Source organism: Balaenoptera borealis (genome assembly GCF_965194805.1).
Source record: "Balaenoptera borealis genome assembly, chromosome: 1".
NCBI lineage: Eukaryota > Metazoa > Chordata > Mammalia > Artiodactyla > Balaenopteridae > Balaenoptera > Balaenoptera borealis.
Genome location: NC_138860.1, coordinates 35,210,370 through 35,237,067, shown reverse-complemented (window position 1 = coordinate 35,237,067; position 26,698 = coordinate 35,210,370). Strand labels below are relative to the sequence as shown.

The following is a 26,698-nucleotide window of genomic DNA, read 5'->3' as shown; positions in this document are numbered from 1 at the left end:
GGTCAGCTGGCCAGACTTCTGTCCCCAGGGCCTGCCACCTCCGTTCCATCATCATGCCTCCTGCTTCTCCTAATGAGATTCGGATTAGACCAGCTCCTGCACCTCCCGCCAACTTTTGCGGGCTCTCTGGGAGCTGAGCTGCCTGGAGCAACAGCATGATCTCGTTAGACGGTTCCCACGTAGGTCACACACACGCACACATCCCATGGACCCTCCCTGAAATCCATGGTAACCAGAGTGTGTGCCGGTGTATTTGTGAAACCGAGAGCAGAAGCTGGAAGAGGGTCTAAGACGTGCAGCCTAAACCAGAAGCTGCTCCACTGGGGGCCGGGGGCCGGGGGCGGGGGCGGGGGGGGGTGGAGCCAGCGCATGCGTGGCGTGACCGCAAATCTGGCCAAGCTGGCCGAGTGCGTGGGAGAATACCGATTGTAGGGGCCACAGCGATAGAGCCCAGAGAGCAGGAGGGCTGGCGGGTGTGCGTCACCGAGAAAGCGGGGAAGGAGAGTGGGAGCAGACTGCAGGGGGGAATGAATGAACCGTCACATCTGCATTCTTCGCAGGGAATAAATGGTGTGGGGTGGGGAGGGGTGACGCCCAGGCTGACTGCGGGGCGGGGCGGGGGCGCGGGTTTCTGGCTGCGGAGCCTAGGCTGTAGAGAGAAAGTAGAGGAGGACAGCCCGCCACATATGCATTCTGTTTCCTGGGCACCTTCCTGGCTCCAGGGGCTCCCTCCCTCCACCAGCAGAGCCCTGCGTGTCTCTCCACACGTCGGGGGCTGTCTGGGGCACAGGAACAAGTGTTGCTCTGGTGACAAGGTTCTTGGGCTGGGGAAGCCCTCTCCACACCAGCTGGTGCCCAGGAGCACTGCCCCTGGAGCCAGGCTGTTAGCTCTGCCCCTTCACCTGTTGTGCCAGGGCAGAGATGAGTTCTGCCAAGGCCATCTCTTCTGAGGGCACGGAGACACATGGCCTCAGGACCTCAGGGGTGAGGCAAAGAAGGGGAGGGTCATATGAATAAAGGAGAACTCTCTGGCCTGAGAATCAGGAAATCTAGGACCTGGCCCTGGCTCTGTGTGACCTTGGGCAAGTCACCTCACCTTGCTGGGCCTCGGTTTCCCCACATGCACTATGAAAGTTTTGGATTAAACCATCCCAAGGAGAACCATGCAGCTGGGATTCGGTCTCTGGTTAGTGGGAGGAAGTAGGGAGAAGGGGCGTCACCTAAGAACCTGGACAAACACGTATGCAGGCTGGCAGACTCCTGGGGACGATGTCTTAGCCCCTTACCCGTGCCTTCAGCAAGGACTTGCCCTGCAGCAACCTAAGGCACCAGGGAAAGGAGAGTCTCTCCTGACACATACACCTTTGTTAGGGGACCATGGAGTGGGGGGGGATTCTCCTCAGCCCCCTGAGGACCCCACACAATGCCTCCTGGTGTTTATGATCAGGAAGTTTTTTTCTAGGGCCCAATCTTATAGATTTGGAGAATTTCCTATGTCTTCCTCCCCATCATCGTCAGAGAGCTTGAAGCTGGCTATCAAATCCTGCTCCATCCCCCATTCACCTTCTCTTTGAATCTCTCTCCCTGTGGTGATCTTTGTTCAGTTATGGTCCTGGATTAGAGGTCCAGGTGGTGGGTAGTGGTGCTGGTCGGAGTACCTCAGCTGAGCCTCTTTTAATCTTTGGATTCTATCTATGAAACCAAAGCCTTATCACTCTCTGGCTGGAGAAAAAAGCTGGAAAGTCAAGCTCTATCCCTCCACATACCCCCACTGCTGCCTTCTCTTCTTGGAGAGTACAGAATCTGAGGGGTTGATCTACCCTCAGGAGGTGGGAACAACCTGCCCCCTCAAAGACGGTGGGCCAGAAAAAGAGAGACGTAGCAGACAGAGAAAGAGAGGAAAAGATGATGGGAGGTGGGGAGGGGTACGTATAGGGGGCTGAGAGTAGAAGAGGTGGAGGGAGGGAGAAAAAAATTCTTTCCAACCAAGCAAAGGAGTGGGATGAGGGACCTGCTGAGGAAGGAGGAGAAGAAACAGCTGGACATCAGGAAAAAGAGAAGTCTGATTGGCTACACGCCTGCCTTGGCTGGCTCCCCTGCCCTCCCCAGGCGACTGTCTACCCAGACCCCTCCGTGGGTCATGACTTCTCCATCAGACTCCCCACCTCTCTGGAAGCTGTGAGCCTCCATTTGGAACCAAAAGAGTCTACAGGGGTAAGGTTCAAGGCTTTGAGGTGTTAGGCCCATTGGTATGCAAATGAGGGAGAGTGCTTGTGGGGAGGAGGGCACAGGGGTGCAGTGGGGTGGGGTGTCTGGGTTGAGACAGGGGATTGAGGTTGGAAGGAGGCAGTAAACTGTCTTAGGGCTTTTGCTTTAAGATTTTTTTGATTATATAATTTGGTTTGGAGTAACGTATGGGAGGTAAGATGAAGAGACACCTCTTGCTAGGATGGGGGCTTACCCCCTTGCCCAGCTAAAATTAAGAAAGGGAGCGTGCTTGCTTTGGCAGCACACATACTAAAATTGGAACGCTGCAAAGAAGATTAGCATGGCCCGTGCACAAGGGTTACACGCAAATTTGTGAAGCTTTCCATTTTTTTTTTTTTTTGCTGCATTGAGTCTTTGTCGCTGTGCGCGGGCTTTCTCTAGTTGCGGTGAGCATGGGCTGCTCTTCGTTGCGGTGCGCGGGCTTCTCATTGCAGTGGCTTCTCTTGTTGCGGAGCATGGGCTCTAGGTGCACGGGCTTCAGTAGTTGCAGCACGCTGTCTCAGTAGTTGTGGCGTATGGGCCTAGTTGCTCCGCGGCATGTGGGATCTTCCGGGACCAGGGCTCGAACCCGTGTCCCCTGCATTGGCAGGCGGATTCTTAACCACTGTGTCACCAGGGGAGCCCCATATTTTTTATAATTGAGTCACTTTGCTGTACAGCAGAGATTGGCACAACATTGTAAATCAACTATACTTCAATTTTTAAAAATGAAGAAAAAAAGAGGGAGAGTCTACTAGAGACTTGTGTAGCCGGCTTTGGGGAGAGCTGCATTATCAGAAATACACTGGGTACCTCACACCCACACTGCACACATTCCTTGACCCATCTGTGCATATGTGGATGAACTTGTATGAACATTTGAATTCACCTGTACACAGAAACCTAAGGAATTTTCCGGGTGTGTACAACCAAACACAAAGAGCTCTTCTGTTTCCATAATCATTTGTTTCTAAAAAGCTGCATTTATAAATAGATTTTAAAACTAACATGCTTTTTTACACCGTAATCAATTTTTAAGCCTATGTTCTCTAAATGGACTAGTCATTCCTGGAACTAGGCATGCCTTATTTATTTCTGTGCCCCCAGAGACAAATACAGTGCCTGGGACTATTAAGAGATCTCACAAATGTTTGTCAAGCAAAGGCATGAATGAATGAATGATCTTTTAAAAACCACAGGATTCCTTAATGGTGAAGTTTCTCTAAATCTAGTTTAGTGGCTAATGGTTGTACTCTGAGTGGGTGGTTGTATAAGAGAGAACATCTGTGTAAATTCACGAGCGTGTGCCTAGTTAGTAGGGAGGTATGTAGACAAGGGGACATGCATGAGTGTGTCTGTGTTGAGATAAGTAAACGAGCCTTTGCCAGGTGCCTGCACATTCCTGCGTCAGTGAATATCAGTGTGTGCATGAGCATGTGAAGAGACTGAACTGGCGAGCAGTGAGGGGGGCTGGCAGGAAATATCCCCCTAGATGTAGCCCCAGCCTTGAAGGAGCCTGCACATGAATGAAGGCACTAAGTGTGTGACAAATGGCTTAAGAATCTGCAAGTGTGGGGGTGGGAAGTGGGGTGAGTTTGTGAGCTGTTCCCCCAGGACTGGATACCTAAGTGATTCGGCCCCATTCTCATCCCATCCGCCACCTGCCAGGACTTCCATGAAGCTACTGGCCTTACTCAGCCTGCTGGCCCTGATGCTGCAGGAAGCAGGGACAGCATCTCTCCCTAAAACGGAGAGGGAGAGGGAAGGAGACCAGCCACGAGGGGAAGGCGATTCTTATGCAGTTCTGCATCTGGGGGACTATGTCCTGAGCCTGGACAACTACGATCAGGTCATTGACCTGAGCAACTATGATGAACTCACAGACTACAGGGACCAGCTCCCCAAGGTGAGGGGCATGCAGCAGACCCATTGCATTCCCTGCAAGAAACTGGGAGCCTGAGGCCTGGTCCCTCTCTACCTGTTCCATAATGCAGGTATCTCAAGCCTCCAACTTTCTCTAGGAGGTGGAAATTCTTGTCCCTCCACAGGAACTTGTCATTTAGATAATACTAAGAAAGAGGACACAAAACTTCAAGTTCTTTGTCTGTTTGTAGCAAATTTTGTGGGACTTCCCTTAGAAGTCATACATCCCTCCTTCCCTCTGCTTCAAGACCATGAGGTGTATCTCACTGGGACAACAGCAATGTCCTCACATTCTCCCTTGAAGAAAGGAATGCTACAACCTGTCTTTTCTTAGACTATCTTCAGTTCTGAAGTTCATCTCTCAGCCCTTTCTGGCCTTTGCAGGGACTGATCTGAAGTCTACACTCATCTGCTGTCTGACCTTGGTCTGTGCGGGCAAGGGAAAAGCCCAGCCTGGGGGGTCTGGAGATGTGGTTCTAGCTCTGCCACCAGCTTAGCCACCAGCTGTCCCCTTGAGCTCAGTCCCTCCCCTATCTGGACCTCAGTTTCCTCATCCATGTCATGATGAGGGACCAGATACTCAGAAGGTCCTTTCCTTCCTCACTCTTTCTGCCATCCCCCCCTCGTTCTCCACAGTGACTCTTTGCAAGCTTGAAATTGGTTGCTGAAGTTCCCAGAATCCAAAGTGAAGTCCCTCTCAGTCCCTCAAAGCTGGCTTACTGTATACTGTGTCTCCAGGTTAAAGGGACCAGCCTGGCTTCTCCAACTAGGACAAGTTTCACTCAGAGCACAAAGGCTCCAAGGACACCCCCTTCAAACCCCACAATGGCCAGGCCTAGGACGCTGGGCCTGCTGGTTTCCCCGACCAGCCACGGTAAGTTCACAGGCACAGGTCTCAATAGCCACAGGTCATGGGTGGGCAGCCATGACCCAGCACCAGGGGTGCCAAAGAGGAGTGTAGTCAGAGCTAGGGAGTGGAGGATCAGGGAGAGAAGGGGAAACAGCTGCAAGGGAGAAAAAAAAACAAAACAAAGGGAGAGGCTGGCTGTTCCTAATGCTTCTGCCTGAGTGCACAAACTGGATAGGAAGCAAAGAAATGCAAGAACTCCGCTGTGCCTAGAAAAGCCACCTACCTTAATTAATAGCATCGCTGGGGGAGCAGGTTGAGTGGTAATTAGATTAGAGACAATTAAAGGCCTGTAGAGAAGAATAAATTACTTTGTGGCTGTCATTTGGCATGGGGGCAAATGAAGCAGTCATACTGCTTTTCAGCTTGAATTCCCTCGTTAGCAGCTTTCCCCCCTCCTTGAGGCCCTCCTGGAGACTCTGGGATGCTGGCATATCCGCCGGTAGGGGGTTGGCACTCTGCTGGGGATCAGAACTGAGGCAGAGGAGGATGCAGTTAATTCCTGACTTGCTTGCTCTCGGTTCCTGTTCTCCTCTTGAGATGTTTGCCTTGGGTGGGTGTAGGGTAATGGGACATCTGTAGAGAAAACACTTCTGTCAGGAATCCATGACCTCCCAAGCTTAAAGATACCATAAAGGGCCTCAGCTGGACTTGCCATTCAAGACCTGGGGATAAGTACACAGTCTGGTCACGGCTGGTGAAGAAGAGCTATCTCTTAATCTTGGGTCTGTGTCACTACCAACAGAGTTCCCCCTTGAGTTGGACTAGCAGTGATCTCCAGTAATCTCTGTCCTTTCTAATAACAAGGGATGGAAACCTCCTGCAGTATTCAGTAAAACCTTCCCAACTTTGTAAAGCCAGTCTGAGCTCAATGGCCTGGCCTAAGTCTCATGACCACTGGTCATGGACTGAGAACAGGGGAGGGATGTTTTCCAATAGAAAACTGAGATGCTGATACCATAAGAAGGGGAAATGAATCCTGGGCAGACAGTGTACACTCCACCTTGGCTCTATTATGGTTTTTGGAGCCACACAGAACATGTCTAACTCCTCGCCCACAAGGCAGATGGCAGAGCCGGCAGCCATTGGCCATTCCACTGAATTCTGGCTTTATTTCATCTTCATTGCACCTTTTAGGACTAGAGAGGAGCCCTATGGAAAAGAGACTGATAGATGTCCTAGAAACACCCACATAGGTCCAGAAAAACCTACACAGGACCAGGGTCTGATGAAGGCACTAATGGGCTTGGATTGTAATGGGTAATAACTGAGGGTGGATCTGCTTCTCTTAGGTCAAGGGCTGAGTGCCAGGCTGGCAGCGGCCAACAGCACTCCTGGGTACATTGTGACAGTCGGTCTGGGCAGCAACCCAAGAAGACACAGACAACCACGGCTCAGACACTCCCTGGGGCCGGGTCTATCGGTCCCAGAGGCTGAAGGGAGTCTGACTGAGGAGGGGGGTCTCCCTTTGTTCTGTCTTCTACCTGGGCCAGGCCTGCCAACCTGTCTGATCTGCGTGTGCCTTGGTTCGTCTGTGTACTGTGACGATGCTGACCTAGAGGACATCCCTCCTCTTCCCCAGACAACCACTTACCTGTACGCCCGCTTCAACCGCATCAGCCATATTCGGGCTGGAGACTTCAAAGGGCTGAGTATGTAATGTCCTGGCAACAGAAAAGAGTGGGTGGGCAGAGGGAACCCCCAGGGTTCTTTCCCTTGCCACCCAGCCACATTGAACCGTCACCAGACCAAGTGCCTTTCCCTGTTGGCTTTCAGTCTCTCCAGCTATCAAACGGAAATAGCCCCAGTCTCTTTAATTCCTTTCCTTGAAGATTTTTAGATGGCAGAAGTGACCTGTTCTTGTATGTTCTCCCCGAAGCTATGGGAAGCAGGGGAGGAGAAAGTATGATCAAGCCTACGTTTTCAGGCTGTCCCAGCAACTGTAGCTCTCTGCCGTCCTGGCCTCTGGACAAGACCATGTTAACTCTTGTCTCTAATCCAGATTCTTCCACTAATTACTGACAGCCTTCCTGGGCCTCATTGTTCTTTTGTGTAAACTAACAGGTAGAAGTGGGATGGATCCAGGGATTCCTGAGCCTGTTGGGTCTTACCCTCAAAAAGCTTCTTCCAAGCCAATCCACATAGGACAGAACTCCAGGGAAAGGTATTACAGAATCTGAGGGCTTTTCCAGGTTTATAAAGTTATTCCTTCTGGTTTGGACCTGGTGCAGGTGGAGAGCTGGCTAGCATCCCCTATCCTGAGAGGCAGGGAGCAGGTCACAGGCAGCTCCAGCAGGAGCAAGGGAAGATGGTACGTCCCTCATCTCTCTGTGTTCTGCCCTGCACCTCTTAGCAAAACTGAAGAGGATTGACCTCTCTAGCAATTTCATCTCCTCCATCGATGACGATGCCCTCCTCCTGCTGCCTGCTCTGCAGGATCTGATCCTCCCTGAGAATAAGCTGGCAGCGCTACCTGTGCTGCCCACTGGCATTGAGATCCTGGACATCCGCCTGAACCAGCTCCGGAGCTCAGGGATACAGCCTGAAGCCTTCAGGGTGAGCCAGGGCCTTAAGTCCCCCATCTACCACCTGCCACCCATGCCTACGACCACACACACACACACACACACACACACACAAACACACACACACACCCCTGACCCTCACGGGGTATCTCTGCTCCAACCCTGTTCTGGGGCGTGAAAATCAAACCCCATTTCCCTCATCTAAACCATCAGCAGCTCCCCCTCTCCCTCTGTGGGGCACCTGGTCTCTTGGCTTCTTTCTGTGCAACTGCCCAATCACCTCCCTCTGCACCAACATCCTCACACACTCAGTTTCTGCTCCCCTAAAACTTTGACTTACATGTGACTGGACTTGCAGTGGTACTGGCTCCAGTTCTCACTCTACATATTCTTTTATTTCCAAAACCCATCACTCACTGACTAATCACTGTCTTTCTAGGAGCAAATTCTCAAGAGAGAAAATCTGGTCACTGGCTGGCCAGTTTTGATGGGAAGGGCTAAACACATGGCACAAATATGGCCCCCTGGGCTGCCCACTCAGCAGGGCCAGGAAGAGTCCTGGGGACAGTTCCAGTGAGGAAATGAAGAGGGGTGTGGATGAGATTGACACCCCAGCTCTGTCACACTCACATATGCAATTTGCTTCCATTGTGCCTGTGGCTCTCATTACGCTAGTCCGAGTATTTCCCGACCATGCTCTCCATAGCTGCTCCAGATTTAGCATCTGGAGACTTTTCATTTGGGAAAGTCCCCTCTGATAGCAGAGACGCTGAGGCTGGGCCGAAATGTCCTGCGTCCTGCCTCCCACCCACCTCTGCCCCTTGCCTGCTCTTCCCAGAGTCCCCACTGACACTGCCGAGTGCCTTCACACTCCCCCAGCTGCTGGTGCCTCAGTGGCAGCAACTTTTCCTTCTGCATCCAGTGGGAAGAAATGGGCCTCCCCCACAGCACCCAGCGCGGAACCTGGCACCTGGCTGAGGCCCAGGAGACCCTGAGTGAGCGAATGGAGTCACATCAGGCACCCATCACTGCCAGGGCCCCACAGCACCCACCAGCCTCCCGCACCATTTGCCTCCTCCCCAGGCGCTGGAGAAGCTGCAGTTCCTCTACCTGGCCGATAACCTGCTGGACTCCATCCCCAGGTCCCTGCCCCTGAGCCTGCGCTCACTACACCTGCAGGTGAGCGGCCTCCCCAAGAACAAGAGCATTGAACAGCACAGAAAGTGGAGGTCAGATTGCAGGGAGCCCGCCCCCTTAGGCAGCGGTGGGTCTACATCACTGAGAGCTCACTGGAGACAAGGATTGGTAGGTCTTGTTCAGACCACTGTGCACAGACTCAGTTTGATTTCTTCCCCTTGCTGCTCTTTGAAACACTTCCCCTCCATGTCCTTTTCCCATCTCACCCAATTGCTTGTTCCTCTCCCCCTTCCCTTACCCTCTGTCTCCCGTCTTCCCTTCATCCCTCTCAATCTCCCCTCTCTCTCCATCCGTCCTCAATGGGTCTCCTCTCCTCTTTCCTTGTATGCGGCGTTGGCTTTCTGTGCCTCGGTTTCTCCAGTTGTAAAGGGGAGGCGAGCTGGTAGGGAGAGCAGACTGAGCCTGCCTTCAGTGCTGCCTGAGGGCAGAATCTCCAGGCGGAGGAGGCTTGTCAGTGTGTTCTTTCCAGAATAACATGATAGAGACCATGCAGAGGGACACCTTCTGTGACGCTAAGGAGCACAAACACACCCGGAGGCAGCTGGAAGACATCCGCCTGGACGGCAATCCCATCAACCTGAGCCTCTTCCCCAGTGCCTACTTCTGCCTGCCTCGGCTCCCCACGGGCCACTTCACCTAGCTCACCTTCCACTGCTCCCTAGTAAGAGCCCTTGGAGGACCAGCGAGGGCACGGGCCTCCTGGGCCATAGGGCCCGATCCCTGTCAGTGGTCTTTCATCCAGGCATTAATCACCCTCAAGATCCGATTGCAAAAATCCACACACACCCCTCCCCCAACACACACACGGAAATGTCTTCCAGGAGCCAGATTTGTATTTCTCCATCCTCTTTCCTTAACACCTTATGGCACCTGGCTCAGAGAATAGCGACATCTGCAGCAAAACTCTTTCCCATATCCCCCATCCCTCCTACCCATACAGAATGCCAAGAAAATCATGTAAGAGGAAGAGGAGGAACAGAAAGAGAAGGAGGAAGTGGGGAGAAGCAGTGGCGGGCTGGAGCCAGCTCTTACTACTAGGCTTGCAAGAACTGATTATTAAAATCTTCCAGAATTTTGCAAGCCCGTTGTTAAACACAGCCATTATCAAAAACTAAATTATATAAACTCACAATTAAATATATTATGTTGAAAACAAATGTAATAAATATTCAAACTCATCACTTCCCAATTATTTTACTATGTTTTATTGTTAACCATGTTCTTGAACTTATTTACGTCCACGGTACTTGTGTGGTGGAAATACTATATAATGACATGCTACTACTGCCCATCTCTTCCCAACTCTGCTTTCAGTGACATCACATTGGTAGTTTGAAATTGGCCATGTTGGGAGTATTTATACCACGCACATCGGTAAACACTACACATTAGGATTTTTTTGAGAAAGAGAGAAAGCCTGTTGTTAAGCATTTGCCAGCACACCACTGAGGGAAAAGAACAGCTGTTTAAAGTACCCTTCCCCCTACTTCCAGGGGGGTAGGGTGGGGTTTCTGTGGGGCTTTTAAAATTTTCTTACTTTTCCTATGCCAGAGCTTCCTGTTATATTTGGAGGGATCCATTCATAAGGATGGAGAACTGACATGAATCTTCATCTGGATGCCTCCTTGTAGCGCTTACCTATTCCTGGCTCAGTGACCAGCTTCTGAGCACCGATGGCTCAGCCAGCTGGTGCCTAGCCATGCTCTCTTGATGTTTAACCACCAGAGGGCAGCCTTGTGCAAAGATAAATAAATAAATATAGCAATTACCCACCTGCAACCTTCTTGGATCCTGGGCTGGGCCTGCTGTACTGGGCGAATGGAAAGAAGGGCAACTATGATCTAGCCAACTTGCCCCTTGAATTATAATGGGAGGAGAGATGTCATCTTTCTCCTTATAAGGACATGTTGGGCAAGGAGGGGTGTAATAGATGGGTGCTTGGCATCAGGTGTTGACTAGGGCATAGAAGAAGGGCGAGGCAGGCAATTCATGTATTCATTCAGCAAGGATTTTATTGAGCACCTACCTGCTATGTGCAGATGGTATGCAATAGACATACTCCTTTTCTTCATGGAGCTTAAAGTTGAGTGTGGAAGACGTGTGAAACAAATAATCACACAAATAACCACACTATTCAACTCATGATAAATACTGTAACCACACTATTCAACTCATGATAAATACTGTAAAAAAAGGAATATACAAAACGCTATGAGAACTTACAGGAGGGGGACACAGTTTAAGGGTCCAGTAGACCTTGAAGAATCAATGTCTAAGCTGAAAGCTGAAGGAATAGGAGTTAGCCAAGGCAACCACTCAAGGCCCCCGGTGGTCCCCAAGTCTGGATGGACAGGTGTGTCTTGGGGCCCACCTGGAAGGGAACCCATTCATCTGCCTCCCCCACCTCTGTCTAGACCTCTCCAAGTACTGTGGATGTTCAGGACAGTCCTGTAAGCAGACCAGTCAGGGATCATTATTCACATTCTTCAGATGAAGAATTTGAGAACTAGAGAAGACTCCACACACAGGCTGCAAACTAGGAGTGGGAAGTCTCAGAGGCGGTGAGAGGGGCCTGGTGCAGTTGCTGCTGTGTCCACCCCCGCTCACCCCAAGAACCCAAGGATTCCAGGACCCAACAAGCTCCCTCTCTCTCTCTCTGTCTCTTTCTCTCTGTCTCTCTCTCTTGCTCTTTCTATCTCTCTCACATACATGATCTCTCTCATTCCCCAGTCCCATCCTCTTCCATATCCCACTTTATTTGATTATGACCAGGCCGAGGCATGCAACAGTTGGAAACCTCAAGATCCGCAAGTGCAAGAAACCCTGATTTGAAATAATCCAATGAAAAAAACAGAAGAAATTTTCCAGAACTGGGGCTCCCGTGTGCTAGAAGCCACATCATACCCATATGCCCCAAGGTTAATATGTGCTAAGTACAGAAAGTCATCTGACCCTTGTTCTATTGTGGGAGAAGGGGACTCACAATTTCTGGACTCCTGGAATTTGCCAGACACTGTATTAGAAGTTTTTATGCACATCAACTCACTTAATCCCAACCACCACTCTGGATAGTAGAGATGTTTATCTCCACATTGTGGATGAGGAAACAAGTTTATGAAAGGGAGGTACCCAAATTCACACAGCTAATAAGTGGCAGAGCCAGGATTCAAACCCAGGTCCCTCTAAGCATAGGTTATGGAGTCCCGCTGTCACAGCACACTTCAATGTAGGCACTACTTTCAAGACCAGTCAAAGTAGGCAGGTTCCTTTCCTGAGGCCATGGCTGCTGCGCTGGGTAGGATTTCCCCAAGGGCCTGCTGCCTTTGCAGCTGTCTCCTAACTAATGCCCCATTTTTGGCTAGGGAAACCCAAGGAATAGAAAGAACGCCCTTGTTGGCCGCCTCCCTGAAGAAATTATAAATAGTGCATCTGTCCCTTGGCCCCTCCCATGATCCAGGGAGTGGGGCGGGAAGAGAAATCCAAGTGGCTCCCAGCAGCTCTTACATCTTGACTGAAGGAGCTGGGGCTCTTCTCAGGGACCTAAAGAAATTAGGGTCGGACACTTGGCAGGGGAAAGAGAGAGCACCTCTTTATCCAGACTGAGGGTCTCCTGTCCGGTGGAATGGTAAAGACGGGTGTGAACTAGACCTGAGGAAAAAAGGGAGAGCAGAGAAGAGTGGGCCGCGGGGGTCCAGTCAGGTGGGGAAGGGGCCTCACTGCTGATGCAGCGGGCAGTGCTAGGTGGGATTTAAATCTAGCCTCACTCATCCAGGTCCTTAATGGCACTCAGCACCTGTGCTCCACCTTGGCAATTTGGTGAGGACCCTTGCTCTTGGGTGGCTCCCTGGTGGCCCTCCTGCCAGCCCTGAGCAAAGGGGAGCACCCCCCACCGTTGCACCCCATGGCCTCAGGATGGTTCTAGCTCCAGGCAAGCGCCCTGACCAGTCCTGTGACTGTTGTGGGAGGAGGCAAAGAGGCCAGGGTAAGTTTGCATGACTGCCCGTCCACCTGCCCATCCTCAGCTCCACAGCCAGGCCCAGGGCAGGAAGAGGCTGGTAGGGAATGGAGGGAGGGAGGGGCTGCTGGAGGGGCTGGAGCTAAATCCATTCAGGAGCCAGGGAGTGTTTCCTCACCCTGACCTTGCCTTGCTTCTTCCTTTTCCCTTTAATTTCCTCCCTGAATAATAATCTCTTATGCTTATGCTGTAAATTTTCACTTTACAGATCTCTTTGATATATGGGATTGAATTTATGGTCCCAATAACTCTGCAGACGGTATTATTATCTCTACAGATAGAAAATGGGAGGCTAAGTGATTTGTTCAAGAGAAAGTTGACTTAACATATAGAAGCACAAGGGAGATGGGGGGAGACAACCATCATTTCTCGGGAATTCCTGCAGGAGAAATGGAAATCCCATCACCAGCTGCTGGAGCAATGGATTAGTATCCCCCTCCCCACTCCCCAAGAGCTCTTTGAAAAGCAAGGAACAGGGAGAGCATCTCTCAGACTGGCAAAATGCGTGCCACCCACAGGGCTGTGGGCCTGCATCCTGATGGTGCACAGGAGGTAATGAGGAGAAGGCAGCTTCTGTGAATCTCAGCGCAGGAAAACCCCAGGACTCAAGGACACACTGCCCCCCATCTCGGCCCCCACCCCAGCAGGCGCATGGACAGCCCAGCACCCACACGCCCCCATCTGTGTCCTTCTTGCTTCCGGCCAGAAGGAGGGAGGCAGACAGACAGGAGGTGCACGAGGCTCTGCCCTGCCCCCTCCACCGTCTGGATCTCTCAGCTTTCTCCTTCCTCCTGCCTGCCCCTCCCCTCTCCCCCACACTAGACACCAACTCAATTTGGCCTCTCCTCTCTTTCAAGGTCATCTCTCTCAGCTGGACCAGCTTCACATCCCCCAGCAGCCAACATCTCACCGTCTCACAGACCTCCCTCCTGTGGTTGCCGGCAGCTTAAAGGAGGGTCTCCATAAGGAGGGGGGATGCTGGCTTCTTTCCCCACGGCTCCCATGTCTCCCTTCTCCTCCAAGAGTGACGAAGCAGCCAGGGGACCACCTCCTTCCTGTCTCACTGCACAACACCCCAAACTCAGACCTCCTTCTTATCTTCAGACGAGCCTGTTCATCCCTCCCAGGCGTGGCCAAACCTGTGGCCGGGACATGCATGTGCACACTGTCCAGTACGTGCATGCAGAACGCGCTACATCTGCTCTCTTCTTTCCTCCCCTCTGCAATCTGGTTCCCTTCCCATACCTCCTGCTGTGCCCCAGGCACCGGAGCAAACAGTTCTTAGCCTTTTCCTGGCCCTGCTGGTCCCAGCCCCATTGCCCTGAATCCTTGTTTCTGGTGTGTATCTAACACACAGTTCACACAAAGGAGGAAACGCAAAGTGTTCTGTGCTGCAGCCAACTGCAAAGGAACCACGGTTCAGGGAGCGAGCAACTGGAATGAGAGTCCAGAGCCCTGCGTCTGACCATCTGAGGCCCTGACTTGTTGTGCGACACGCGGCAAAAGTCATGCCAGCACCACACTCTGCCTGCCTTCCACTTGGGGCCCCTCAGCCTATTTCTGTGGCTCAAAGCATAAAGAAGCCTGGTGGGCGTGGTGTCTTTCCCCAACCCCATTACTTTTCTAGTCTAAGAACAAAGACCAAACCCTCCCCCACTATTCCCAGTAGCACAGGTCAACGTAGACAGAGACACCTAATGGTAAAGGAGAACAAAGGAAAACAATGGGGAATAAGGACAGAAAATACACACCACCCAGAATATGTCTAGCCCCCAACTCAAGGTTTCTGATCCCAGATCAACTGCACTTTGACCCAAAAACTGGCTTAGCTGCAAGCCTTCCTGAGCCCCTCTCTGGTCCTGCAGAAGAGGAAACAATCCAAGCTCTCCTCCCACTTAGGCCCAGGAACCTGGGACAGGGACATCCATCCTGACCCTTCTTGACACAAGAGGCTCTTGAATCACACGTTGCCCATGATCAATGTTCACCCACCTAAGGATAACCACTCACCAGAGGGTAACCGAAACGCAGTCTCAGGAGAGGTGTTTCCCTCCCCCAGAGGGGACCCTGCATCCGAGGACAGGCTCCTGGAGCCCAGTGCCTGCAAGAAGAGCAGCACCTCTCTTGGGAACCTAAGAAATCCCCATGGAGCCATGTTCTGGGAGACAGACATGATGGCAGGTTTGAACCTTGGGGACAAGTGATGGCAGGTGAGACTGTGACCTTGGGGAAAGTGCTGGGGGAGGTGGGGATTGGCATGGGCAGAGGAGAGGTGGGACCCTAGCCATGCATGAAAAACGCCAGGCTAGAGAGATGCCCACAGGCCCCATGCCCAGAACGCTCTGCAAAGTAGGAAGGTGTTAAGAAGTTACACAGATGTTTCAAACTAAAGCACCCTGCAGAGGAGAAAAAAAAAAATGTAGTCTTTAGCGATTCGAGTCTTCCAGGTAATCTGTACAGTTGGGTTAAAGTCACCTTGCCTAGGCAGATGCTGGTACCCCTTTGAACAAGTCAGTCTGAAAATAAGGTCCATTTTAAAGTCAGCAGATCAGAACATCATCCCTACAGAGATTATGGGAGGTAGCGAAAGATGGGAAGAAACTCAGTATTCCAAAGGCCTTGAGATTGCTCACAGACCTTCAGTCCAAGCCCCTGTGTCCAGGAAGGTCTTTACCTAGTGCAGGTAAAACCTCCCCTGGTTTTAAGTAAGAGCCAGAGGTCCAAGCTGCAGAAAGCTACCCAGCCACCATTTGCAGGACACCGTTGCCTGGCCTTGGCGAGCCCTTTGCATTGCACGCATGGTTACATTTAATCCCTATAGTAGCTTGACGAAGTGAGCAGTGCCCCAATTTTATAGAAGAACCCCGAGAGGGTAAGTTCCTTGTCCAAGGTCAAGGAGTTCCTTGTCCAAGTTATGCAGCAAGTAAGAGGCAAGTTTGAATGGAAATTCAAACTTGGCCTGACTGTAAAACCCTCTAACCCTCTTGGATTGGTGCTGGGTGTCTGACATTCCTGGTAAATCATGGGTCACCTCATGCTTCCCATAGGAGCCTTGCATATGGAACACACCCAATAAACACCATGCGGCCAAATCCATGGTGTCGTGGTCCGAACGCAGGCTGGAAAAGAACTGCCAGACATAAGGCAGAACGTAAAGAAGATAGAATTTATTAGAGGGAAGGTGGCTGTCAGAACAGCAGGCCGACTTCCTAGTAGTCTGGGAGAGTCGAGCCCCGAACATGTGCTATTGATCAGTTTTTATAGCCAGAAAACAAAGGAATGGTCCGAGGTGAAAATTTCGTTTACTAATCTGTCGAGGCACATATACCTTCCTTCTATAGGGTGGGAGTGGGAGAGGGCATATGCCTTTCCTTATTTGGGACAGGTCCCGTTGCCCAGGTGGGCGTCGCCCAGGTGGGCTCAGGAATTTCGTAACCATCGCAACATGGTGGGGAGGGCGATTAAGAATCTGGTAGGGGGTGTGACGCTGACACTTTTTCAAGCAGGGTCGTCCTTTGTCCTTGAAGCACCATTGTCCTTGGAGCACCACACACGGCATGGGGAGGGAGGCAGACTTCTGCAGAAATCTGACCTTAAATAGCTCCTTTTCTGCCCCCTCCCTACCCCAATGGTGGCACCCGCATACCTGGATTTCTCCTTCAAGCCTTTCCAGTCTAGATCTCCCTTCCCACACCCCCTCCCTTCCTACCCATTGTTTCTGAGCCCAACTTCTTGGCTCCTGATCTTCTATTCACCGATTTCTTCCCGCTTCTTTCACCCTGAATACAATAGGTTCATTCCCGTGTGTTGGTAAACAGAATCACAACATTCTGAGGGCAGTGTGTTCCAGACCAGGTTTCAGCTCCTCAAGGAGCCCCTCATGCCACAGTCTCTTCCTGATGGGGACAGAAGATACTAGAGAGGTGGTCTGGCCTGACCCATGTCCTGCCTCTCTGCCCCTGCCATTCTTGCACATTGCAGCTTAGGGGACAAGTGGTACAGCGCCGAATGTACTACCTCTATTTTTCCTCAGAGCCCAGGAATTGCTCTCTCAGCTCCTGCCTGGAATACTGGAAGAGGAATGGGAAGGGGAAAGTGTTTGTTTGTTTGTTTGTTTGTTTGTTTGTTTGTAGCCATCACCAAGCAAGTTCCTACCACCCCACACCCAGGCTGAGATCTGGTGGGTGGGGGAATGGTGTTTTCCAAGTAACCTCCATGACAGCCGGCGAAGAAGCAGCAATAAACATGGCAGAGACATCAACACCGGAGAAGGGAGACACACCCACCCGAACAGAGCAGGCGGCCACAGCTCCTCCATCACAGAGAATGATGGGGATCCCCTAATTCTTGACTCACATGGATCCTGAGCCTCAGTTTTCTGAGCAGGCTGGAGAAGGAGCATCTGAGTCTGCAAGGGCCCATCAACCAAGAGATTCACATAGAACTAGGCCCTCCCTCAACCGTAACCATCTCCAGTGTCCTTCATTGATTCTTTGAACAAGTCTTTATTAAGTACCAATCATCAGGGACATTATAATAAATAGACAGACAAGGTCCCTGTTCTCAGTGGGGGAGACAGGCAGTAATGGAATAAACAAACAACCAGATCAACAATATAATTCAGACACATGCAGCAAAATGAAGGTGATGTGACAGAGACTGGTGATAGCACCCGCAACATTAGAAAGGGTAATTAAGGAAAGCCTCTTGGAGGTGGTGATGGTTGAGCTTGGACTTTCATGACAAGAAGGCAGCAGCCATTCCAAATATCAGGGGAATGCTCTCCAGGCAGAAGGGAGAGAAGAAGCAAAGGCCCTGAGCAGAAACAAGCACATTTAAAGAGGAGAGAGGAGATCCATGCAAGCAGCCAGAGCTGGGTGTGAGGTAGGGGGAAGCAGCAGGCCCTGAACATGAAGGTCTTGCAGGATTTTACTGGAAATGCGATGGGTCCTTTTCCGAGGAACTCAAACACCCTTACCTGCTTGTCTCTCTGTTAGTGATGCTAAAAACACAAGGAAGGAGGGGAAGGAAGCGTGATTCACTGGCGATGACATTGACCAGAGCCAGTATAACCTTTTAGGGAGGAAGGATCTGTTGCTTGGCTACCAGGCCTGGGGAGGGTCATGGCTGGAAATGGGCAACAGAAGTGGAGCAAGGAGAGAGACACCAGGAGCTAGGGGAAGGCTGAGAGCAGGAAATCTTGCTGGGCTGGAGCTTAAAGAGCGAAGGGGGCATGAGCAGCTCCCAGGAGCTGTGGCACTTGGAATAGAGGGGAACAGAGTATTTTAAGCAAGTCTGGTTGGCTTTCACACAGTGTAATTTCCCCTTGGTTATCCTCTCAAGAAAACCTTGTGTTAAGAGCTTCACTATGTCCCAAAGCTTTTAGAGTCTGATGTCAGCTCCTTTTGGACAAGTCTAGAGACTTGAAGTGGGCCTCAGGAGAGGCCCAGTGCTCAGTGCACTGTTGAGATTGGAACACAGGTGAAAAGGGCTCCTGCTGGGACACTCGCCTGCTGTGTAGCCTCAGTCAAGTCACTTCTCTGTTCCCTTCCTCTGGTCATGAGAGGACTGACTTAGATGATCTCCAAGGTGCAAGCAGTCTGGGACTCCAAGATGCCGCATGTCCTTTCGTTTCCTTAACAGAGTCTTGAGAAGATGGGGCTTAGATCCTCCTGATCTCCAGAGAAGGTTGTCTCACCCCTGCAGCAGGCTGTCCTGCTGCCCTTAGTGCCAAGAGAGGACAGTTTTAGGGGCACACCTGCTCCCTGACCGCCACACGCTGCTCAGACCCAGCCTTCTCCAAGGAAATGACCTCCCTCAGGGACAGGGACTCCTGGAAGTTTTCATCAGCGTCTGTCTTTCGATGCCAGGACTGGGTTGGGTGCAGCCCCCAGCAAGGTAGACCATGTAAACAACTCCTCAAGGAAGATGGCTATGACCTCAGTGGGTGAGATACCCCCTGGGGAGCGGAAGAGCCTCTTCACCTTCTGGAGAGGGTCTGGGGTGACCTGTGACCCTGGCAGAGCCAAGAGTTCAGACCCTCTCTCCTCCTCACCCTGCTGCTTCAGGGCCAAGCAGAGTCTCCAGACCCTGGTCAGCCCTCTCCTTCCTGGCTCCTTCCTTCTAGCTTGGCTGCAGGAACCTGGGCATAGCTGCTTTAGCAGGCTGCCTGCTTTCTTCAGCACAGCAAGTCCTTCCTGCAGAACCTGCAGCGCTTTCTACCACCTTAGTAACCAGCACACGTACCCAGAGTTCTTCCTCTCCTCCTCTCCCCTCCTCCCCTGCCTCCTGCCTCTTTCCTCCTTTCTCTCTCTCTCTCTCTCTGTCTCTCCCCCACCCCCTTCCTTTACCTTCTCCTGCTTCCTCCCCACCCCTCAGAGCCATTGCCACCTCCTGGGAAACTGAGAGGGTTTATCACCAAATCAGGCTTTGTCATAAGGAAAACAGGTTTATTTTCCTCACTTTGTAAAGGTGCTGACAGGAGCAGCTAGGTAAAGGGTGGTTTGTATATTCAAAGCCTCCATCTGTCCGTCCCCCACACTCCCTCACCCCCACCCCCATGGCTGAATCTGGCACTGTTTTCTCATTTTCCTCAAAGGCTGCTCCTCTGACCTGCCTCTTGGGTCCGCCATTCTCTTAATCCTCACCTGTGAGCCTTTGCCCACAGGACCCATCCACTCCTAAGCATTCCTTCATTCAGGTCATTTCACTCATTCAGCAATTTAGAGTCATTGCTTTTATGTGCTAGGGACTCCAGGTGCTGTGGATATGAGATACCGGGGGTGGGGGGGGGGGGTGCATGGATATATGAATAAACCATTAAAGTATAAAGCAGTAACCGTGGCAGCAGTGGTGGCACACAGCACCAAGGGGGGGGTGGGCAGAGACCATAGAAGGCGGAAGGTGTGCTGAAGGAGAAGATAGGGATGCCAGAGCAGGAAGCCTGAGGCCAAGTGGGATCATGGGATCAAGGGCTGGCGGGGGGGTGGGGGGTGATGCGCTACAGGCCTGTACCCAGGGCACGCGGTGGTGCTGAGCAGGGTGATTCTGGAGCAGGCGTTGTGAGCAGAGGGAGCAGGGGCAGGAGAGGCTTATGAAAGGAACCCCTGCCGGGTGGCACGTGGGGGATCAGAAGGGTCAAGCTGGTATCTCAGAAGTTCTGTGAAAGGCAGTTTTGAGGGGGACAAGCCTGGAGTCTGGGGGAGGGAGACTGGTTAGGAAGCCAATGCCGTGAGAATCAGAAGTGAGTTCTGGGACTTCCCTGGTGACGCAGTAGATAAGACTCTGGGCTCCCAGTGCAGGGGGCCCGAGCTGCATCCCTGGGCATGGGAACTTGATCCCACATGCATGCCACAACCAAGAGTTCGCATGCCGCAACCAAGAATTCACCTGCCACAACTAAGGAGCCTAGGTGCCACAACTAAGGAGGCTACATGCTACAACTAAGGAGGCCGCCTGCCACAACTAAGACCCAGCACAACCAAATAGAATAGACTAGAATAGAATAAAAAAATAAAATAAAATAAAATGAAGTGAGTTCTGAGTTGAGAACAGTGGTGGGACAGGAAAAGTCCCAGGAGCCAGTAAAGGAAGAGCCTGCAATAGTTTTGGGGAGTGGGACTCTCCAGCAGAGGGGCAACTGAATCCAGGAGGGGGTATGAGATGGATTACTAAGCACATGAGCTGTGAGAAAGGCAGCCAGGGGGCAGAGAGCACTGCCCAATGGGAGGAGCCGCAGGCCGGGTGGGTGTGCAGGCAAAAGAGAAGCCAGAGAGGTGAGAGCAGCAGGAGACTGGCAACCCAGAAGGGAAGAAAAGGGGTGGAGGGTAAAGTGGGAGGTAGTCAGGTCAGGCTTCACTCAGAGCAGAGTATCACTAACAGTTAACACCCTGTTCAGTGAGGAAGTGACGTTGGCCCTGGCGACCCCTGTGTGAGCAGTCTGGGCTCACTGCTGCCTCTCCCCTCACCTCTGGGGTCTTCCTGGAGACAACCACTCTTCATTCTGCCACCCCATTATCAATCACAGTGACTGCTGGTATTGAGCACCAACTGGCAGTCCACCCTTCTACGGGCTATGTAGCGTATGGGAGAAGCACAGCCCTCATGCTCAGAGAGCCCCCAGTCTATTGCGGGAGCATGTGCACAAAATCTCCATCCATTAAAAAAGCAGCCAACAAGGGACTTCCCTGGTGGTGCAGCGGTTAAGAATCTGCCTGCCAATGCAGAGGACACGGGTTCGAGCCCTGGTCCAGGAAGATCCCACATGCCATGGAGCAACTAAGCCTGTGTGCCACAACTACTGATCCTGTGCACCACAACTACTGAAGCCTGCATGCCTAGAGCCCGTGCTCCGCAACAAGAGAAGCCACCTCAATGAGAAGCCCACGCACTGCAACGAAAAGTAGCCCCTGCTCACCACAACTAGAGAAAGTCTGCGTGCAGCAACGAAGACCCAAGGCAGCCAAAAAAAAAGAAAAAAAGCAACCAACAAGTAATATCAATCAGGAATGAACCTAAAGTCAATGAATGCATGCTAAAGTGATGCCCAAGAGAAGAGGCTGACTCCAGAAGGAAGGCACGGACACCCCAACTGGCTCTGCAGCACCAGGACCGACTGGGACATGAAGTCTGTAATTCATAGCCAATCAATCCTGGAGGGCCCAGTGCTCTGACCCCTTTGGAAACCTCTCTCTTCTCTGACAGCTGAGCCCTTCTCCTCGGAGGCCTAGGGCAGAAAGGTTTCTCTGTGAGATGTACTCTGGTGCCCCACAGCCAGGATGATGGATGAGGAGGCAAGAGAGCTGCTCAGGGCAGCTGAGACCAGTGGGGCTGAGCAGGGAGAGAAATATTATGGCAGAGCAACTGAGAAACAGGAGAGACACTCAGGGGCTGGATGGGAGTGGCGGGGAGCTAGGTCCTTCTCTCAGCCATCTCCATCCACCTGTCTGCCTCTCGAACCAGGTCCTAAGTTCTATGACACAAATGACACAGAGGGACAGCTGAGAGGGGAAGGTGAAAGATCAAGGTTCCAAAGGATCATCTATTCCCTTCAAGGTCATGGGTTTGGAAAGCTCTTGGGTGTACTCAGGAGTAGCTCACCTGGCAGCCAAGTCCTGGTCCCTGTTCCAGTGCCCCAGTGCCCCAGAAATGGGCCCAGCCCCAGATTCTCCTGGTAGAGTTTCAAGCTCCCATTCAACCTCACTCCTACAGGCATAGGAGATGCTGGGGCCAGCAGCTAGCAGAGGGAAAGACACATCTCCTTGGATTCAATCCAATCAGGACTCCATCCCAGGGTCCAAGGTACAATAGAATGGCAGCCAATCCCTCCGGGAACTGAGCCTGCCATTTAAGCTGACTGGCAGGCTCCGCAGCCCATAGATGTGATGAGTAAGGCCTCAGCCTACTCTTCTCCAGCCTTTGCATTCCATTTGTCCAGGCCTCTGGAATGTACTGCATCCGTCCCACGTACGCACAGGACGATAGGGATGCCAGCAGGTTACCACTGTCCTCTCACTCCCCAGCAGCTGCTGGATAAGGGGGGAATCAAAGGAACAGAAACTCGTGGGAGCCACCCTTGCAAGCAGCTAAAGTGAAAGGAAGCTGGGCACAGGGGGAGGGGGCCTGGGGCTGGGGCAGCTGGCATTATTAGTCTCACCTGCCCAACAGACAAAAAATGACTGCATTATCGGTTGGGCAATTGAACTCTCTTTTCTAGAGGTGAGCACAGAGCAGTAGGGTAACAGAGCTTCTCTAACCTGAGTGCTCCATGCTTTGTGCTTCCCTTACTCCTAGGTATAGGGTTATGCTGACAAGTCAAACATGAGCCTGTGCTGGAGAGTTTACTCTGGAGGCCATAGCTGAGGCAGTAATGCTAACAGTGTAAGACATGGAAGCTCAAGGGAGGAGGGTGCCGTGGGCTGAAGTCAGCTGGAAGCCTGAATCGGGGAGGCAGTGTGTGACCTGCCATGCCCCTCCTCACTCCCACAGAGGCAGCTGTTTAGTACAACTTGTGCGTGGCAGGGACAGGCCTTACACACAGCACAGTACGTATTTATGGAAAGAATAAGAGGCTGCTGGTAGCGAAAGTATGTTTCTGAAGGTAAGATGCATGAAGGGGCCCCCCTGGGTAGCTGGCCTTCGGCAGTCCCTCTCTTCCACCCCTTCCTTCAGGGGGGCCATCTTCTCCCTGACTCCTCCCCATCTCTACTTGGCTCCCTCCCCATCTCCAGGTAGGCCCCTGTTCAAATCCCCTGTGTCCCTGAGGGGAGGAACGGGAGCCTTCCCCCCTGGCTCTCACACCCAGGACATCAGGTAGAAGCTGCTGCCCTGGACGCAGGCAAATTAGCACTCCGTGCTTCCCAGCCCGACCCTTATTGGGCTCCTGGAGCATCAAGGCAGTGCCAGTTTCTCAGAAAGTTCCAGAGGCACCTTGCATTGCATAGCCTCCATTCGCCCCTCCGCCCCAGCTCCCACACTCTCCACCCTCCTCTGCCCTGCTCTGAGCCCTGTATCTGGAAGACTGATTTCTAAGCCTGCACCAGCCAGGCCCCCTAGACCTCCAGCCTCCAGTGGGATCAGCTGTTGGAGACCTGGCGCAGGAGGAGACTGTGCTGTCCTCGTCCCCTCGTTTACTCCCCGGCCCTCAGCTCTCCTCTGTCTGGCAGCCTCCTCCTGCCGCTGCAGCTCTCTCCAGGTCCCAGGGAAGGCCCTCCCCCATTCCTTCAGGGTGTTTCACCTTCCCTTGCTGGTGTCCCACAACCCTGCCGCGGTGTATATGCCACCTCTTTCCTGCTGGAGCCCCTCTAATGCATACTTTGCCCCTGCTCTCCTCACCAGTGGGAAATAGGGAGAAAAGATGCCTTAGACCGCTGCCCCAGAACAAGGCCCAGTTTGGTTAACTTAGAGATGAATCTGGGTTTGAAACTTAGTTCTACTACAAGGTAAGTTATTTTTCTTGTGTTTCACTTTTTGCATCTGTGAAATGGGAATACCACTCCCTCTCGGGGTTGTTATGAGGCTTAAGTTAAGTAATGTACACACACATAGTGCTTACCATTATGTGGCACATAGAGCTTGACAAACAGAAGTGATTGTTATTGTGCTTTAAGAGAAGTATGACGTGCCCTAAATCCTCCCTCTTTGAACTCCCTTTGGGGCTCATCAAGCAGTCATGGTGACCAAGGCATGGGGCTATTTTGGGGCCTCTGAGAGACTGCAGGACAATTCTTGGCGGGTGGGTCTCAGACTCCCCTTTCTTGAAGTTACCTTCCCAGGAGACCTCCAACTTCCCTCTGATGCCACAGAAACAGCCTAGGAGCAGCATGTCGGTGGGGGGAGGGGAGTGGTGGGAGGGGTTATAGAGACCCTTTGTATTGGAATCCCAATTGGTAAGGGCAAGGATCAGAGCAGCCTGCCTCTCTGACTCATTTCCAAGTTTCATGATGCTCATTATCATACTGAGATCATAGCTCAAATGAGCTTCTCTCATTTCCATGCTATCGACTTCTGTGACTCATTCTCCAAGTCCCAGGGTGCATTAGGAGCCACTGATGCTATGTGGATCCAGATATATCACATCTTGGAAGTGGGAAGCAGGAACAGAGGCCTGAAGCTTCAGGTGGCATAGATGAGGCCAAGGTGATGGCAGCTCTAGCCAGCATTGGCCTCCCAGGTGCTGACTGACTCCCAGGCTTATCGCATCCCCACCCCAATCAGATGCTAGAAGGGCACAAATAAGCTAAAAAAAGGAAAGGGAAATGGGGAACTAAGACCGATGAACTCCCCCTGTGTGCCAGATGTTGGGTTAGGCACTATATACCCACTATCTAATTTGATCCATACCTTCAATCAGCTGTATCTCCATTTTACAGATAAGAAAAATCTAAGGCTCAGAAGGGTGATGTGTTTGCTACATGACAGACAGCTAATCAGCGGGGTTCCAGCCCTACTCCTCCACTTGCCCAAGCTGCACCCTCCTAGGGAGGAATACTTCCTCACCAAGAGCATGTTGGGCGGCTGGGTGGCTGCATCCGGGGGTTCAAGAAGGGAGTGATGGAGGTCAGTGGGCAAGAGCACGGTGAAGCTTGGTGAGCTAGTGGGGCTGGTGGTGGTTGGGCCTGAATGGCAGGGGCCCTGAGCAGCACACAGGTTGGGGGCTGGGGGCTGGGGACAATCAGCACCAGAGGCCCCTTGGGTAGGGAGCTGGGCCCAGAGCGCCATGTGGTTCTCTGAAAGATGGGGGTGGTGGGAGTGGCAGAGAAAACAGCTCAACCAATTTAAAAAAAAAAAAAAAAAAAAAAAAAAGGGATTTCCCTGGTGGCACAGTGGTTAAGAATCCGCCTGCCAATGCAGGGGACACGGGTTTGAGCCCTGGTCCAGGAAGATCCAACATGCCACGGCCAACTGAGCCCCTGCGTCACAACTACTGAGCCTGCCCTCTAGGGCCCGTGTGCTGCAACTACTGAGCCCGCGTGCTGCAACTACTGAAGCCCGCGCACCTAGAGCCCGTGCTCTGCAACAAGAGAAGCCACCACAATGAGAAGCCCGCGCACCGCAGTGAAGAGTAGCCCCCCGTTTGCCGCAACTAGAGAAAGCCTGCGCGCAGCAACGAAGACCCAACGCAGCCAAAAATAAATAAATAAATAGGGCTGGCTCCAATGCCAAAAGAGACCCAGGCTTGGGGGCTGGGGCTGGGAAGGCTGGCTGTGGCCGGGGCCGCCCCTGCTGGAGAGGGAGCCGCAGTAACAGGGATGTGGGCCATCCTGCTGAAAGCACTGGAGCCCCGCCTGCAGCTCTCCCAGTGTGACCCCAGAGATGACAGCATAACCAGCCTTGCACTAGGCCCTGAGGCAACTCAGAGGACACAGGGAAAGGGGAAGGGAAAGGGAAGCCAGGGAAACAGAGAGGAGAGCTGGAGCTCTCCTGCTCCCTGAGGAGGAAAGGGACCCCCCTCCTGGGTCGGGGTGGAGGGAGTGCCCCTGGAGGCATTTATGCTGCCTCCCCCATCCTGTCCTCTCTGAAAGTAGAGGGGCCTGGGTGTCAAAAGATCACTAGAGCACAACTCTGTGGAGGGACAAATCCCCGCTATAGGATTTCTGTGACGTTTCTAGTACAGACACTCAGCAGCCGTGTGTCTAGGACACTGTCCTCCTGGCCCCTCTGCCACAAGCAGGACAGTGGGTGGGCCACCAGAAGAACCCAGATTTCACCAGTGTCAACCACAAAGGCCTGCAATCATTTTTAACTGCTAACACCTAACCTGCTTAATATTTTCAGTAGAACTGAAAAATGTTCACGTTAGACATCCATTGTTTGCGGGTGTAGGAAATCCATTTTCATAATGTTTAATATTTTTTGATTTATTGGATTTTCACTTGACTTTTATTGGCCACTCTCCCCCGCTGCACTTGCTACAAGAGCTTCACAGAGCAGGGTAATTGTTTGCACAAATTCAGCCAGGAGAGAGGATGGCATCCTGGGTAGTGAGAGAGTGCCAGGTGCCAGCCTGCAGCAGGACCCTGGGACCATGAGGGCTCTCAGGGCAGTAATGGACAGAGGCTTCAGCCAACCAGAATGGCCTTCCCTCAGCACACCAATGGGGGAGGGGAACTCGGGTGCACACCAGGAGCCAGAGCTGAAGCCCAGGGCAGGGGCCATGGGGGCTCTTCCCGGCCACTCAGGGCTGTTGCCCAACCTCCGAGCCTAGGCAGGTGGCTCTCACCTGGGACAGGTTCCACTCTCCTGGGCTCAAGTGTATGATGAGCCTGAAGCTCACTGAGCATCCTCAGTGCCTGGACAGGACAGGGTTGGGCTGTGCAGGACTGACATCATCAAAGTTCTAGAAGATTCTGCCACCACCTATCTCTGAAGCGGAGTTTTCCTCAC

The 26,698-nt window shown here is 52.3% G+C and overlaps 1 protein-coding gene and 1 long non-coding RNA gene across 6 annotated transcripts in view; both read left to right on the top strand.

The window, feature by feature from the left end:
* The window catches only part of LOC309631101, a 148,561-nt gene extending 122,889 nt beyond the window's left edge, over positions 1-25,672 (top strand). The window contains exon 5 of the long non-coding RNA XR_014246056.1: positions 25,256-25,672. This is a non-coding gene — a long non-coding RNA (uncharacterized lncRNA). The remainder of the gene's footprint in view (positions 1-25,255) is intronic.
* Positions 663-10,963, top strand: OPTC (opticin). Of its 5 annotated transcripts, XM_082391212.1 has the most exons (7): positions 663-4,153; positions 4,909-5,044; positions 6,571-6,729; positions 7,431-7,633; positions 8,686-8,781; positions 9,269-9,460; positions 9,740-10,963. In XM_082391212.1, exons 1-6 carry the CDS (start codon positions 3,770-3,772, stop codon positions 9,437-9,439), a joined length of 1,149 nt encoding a protein of 382 aa, XP_082247338.1. In that variant the 5' UTR covers positions 663-3,769; the 3' UTR covers positions 9,440-9,460; positions 9,740-10,963. The 5 variants fall into 5 exon arrangements, with proteins under 5 accessions (XP_082247338.1, XP_082247337.1, XP_082247336.1 ...); XM_082391211.1 differs by having other exon boundaries at positions 9,269-10,963; XM_082391210.1 differs by lacking the exon at positions 9,740-10,963 and having other exon boundaries at positions 663-2,214; positions 3,916-4,153; positions 8,686-9,385.
* Positions 25,673-26,698: the final 1,026 nt, after the last annotated feature.

What these genes read in the sequence shown, in the direction of transcription:
- OPTC (XM_082391208.1), top strand. Translation starts at nt 3,770, where the DNA reads ATGAATGAAGGCACTAAGTGTGTGACAAATGGCTTAAGAATCTGCAAG. An exon ending in ACAGGGACCAGCTCCCCAAG is followed by an intron (nt 4,154 to 4,908) that starts GTGAGGGGCATG and finishes CTGTGTCTCCAG; the next exon opens with GTTAAAGGGACCAGCCTGGC. An exon ending in TACAGCCTGAAGCCTTCAGG is followed by an intron (nt 7,634 to 8,685) that starts GTGAGCCAGGGC and finishes CCTCCTCCCCAG; the next exon opens with GCGCTGGAGAAGCTGCAGTT.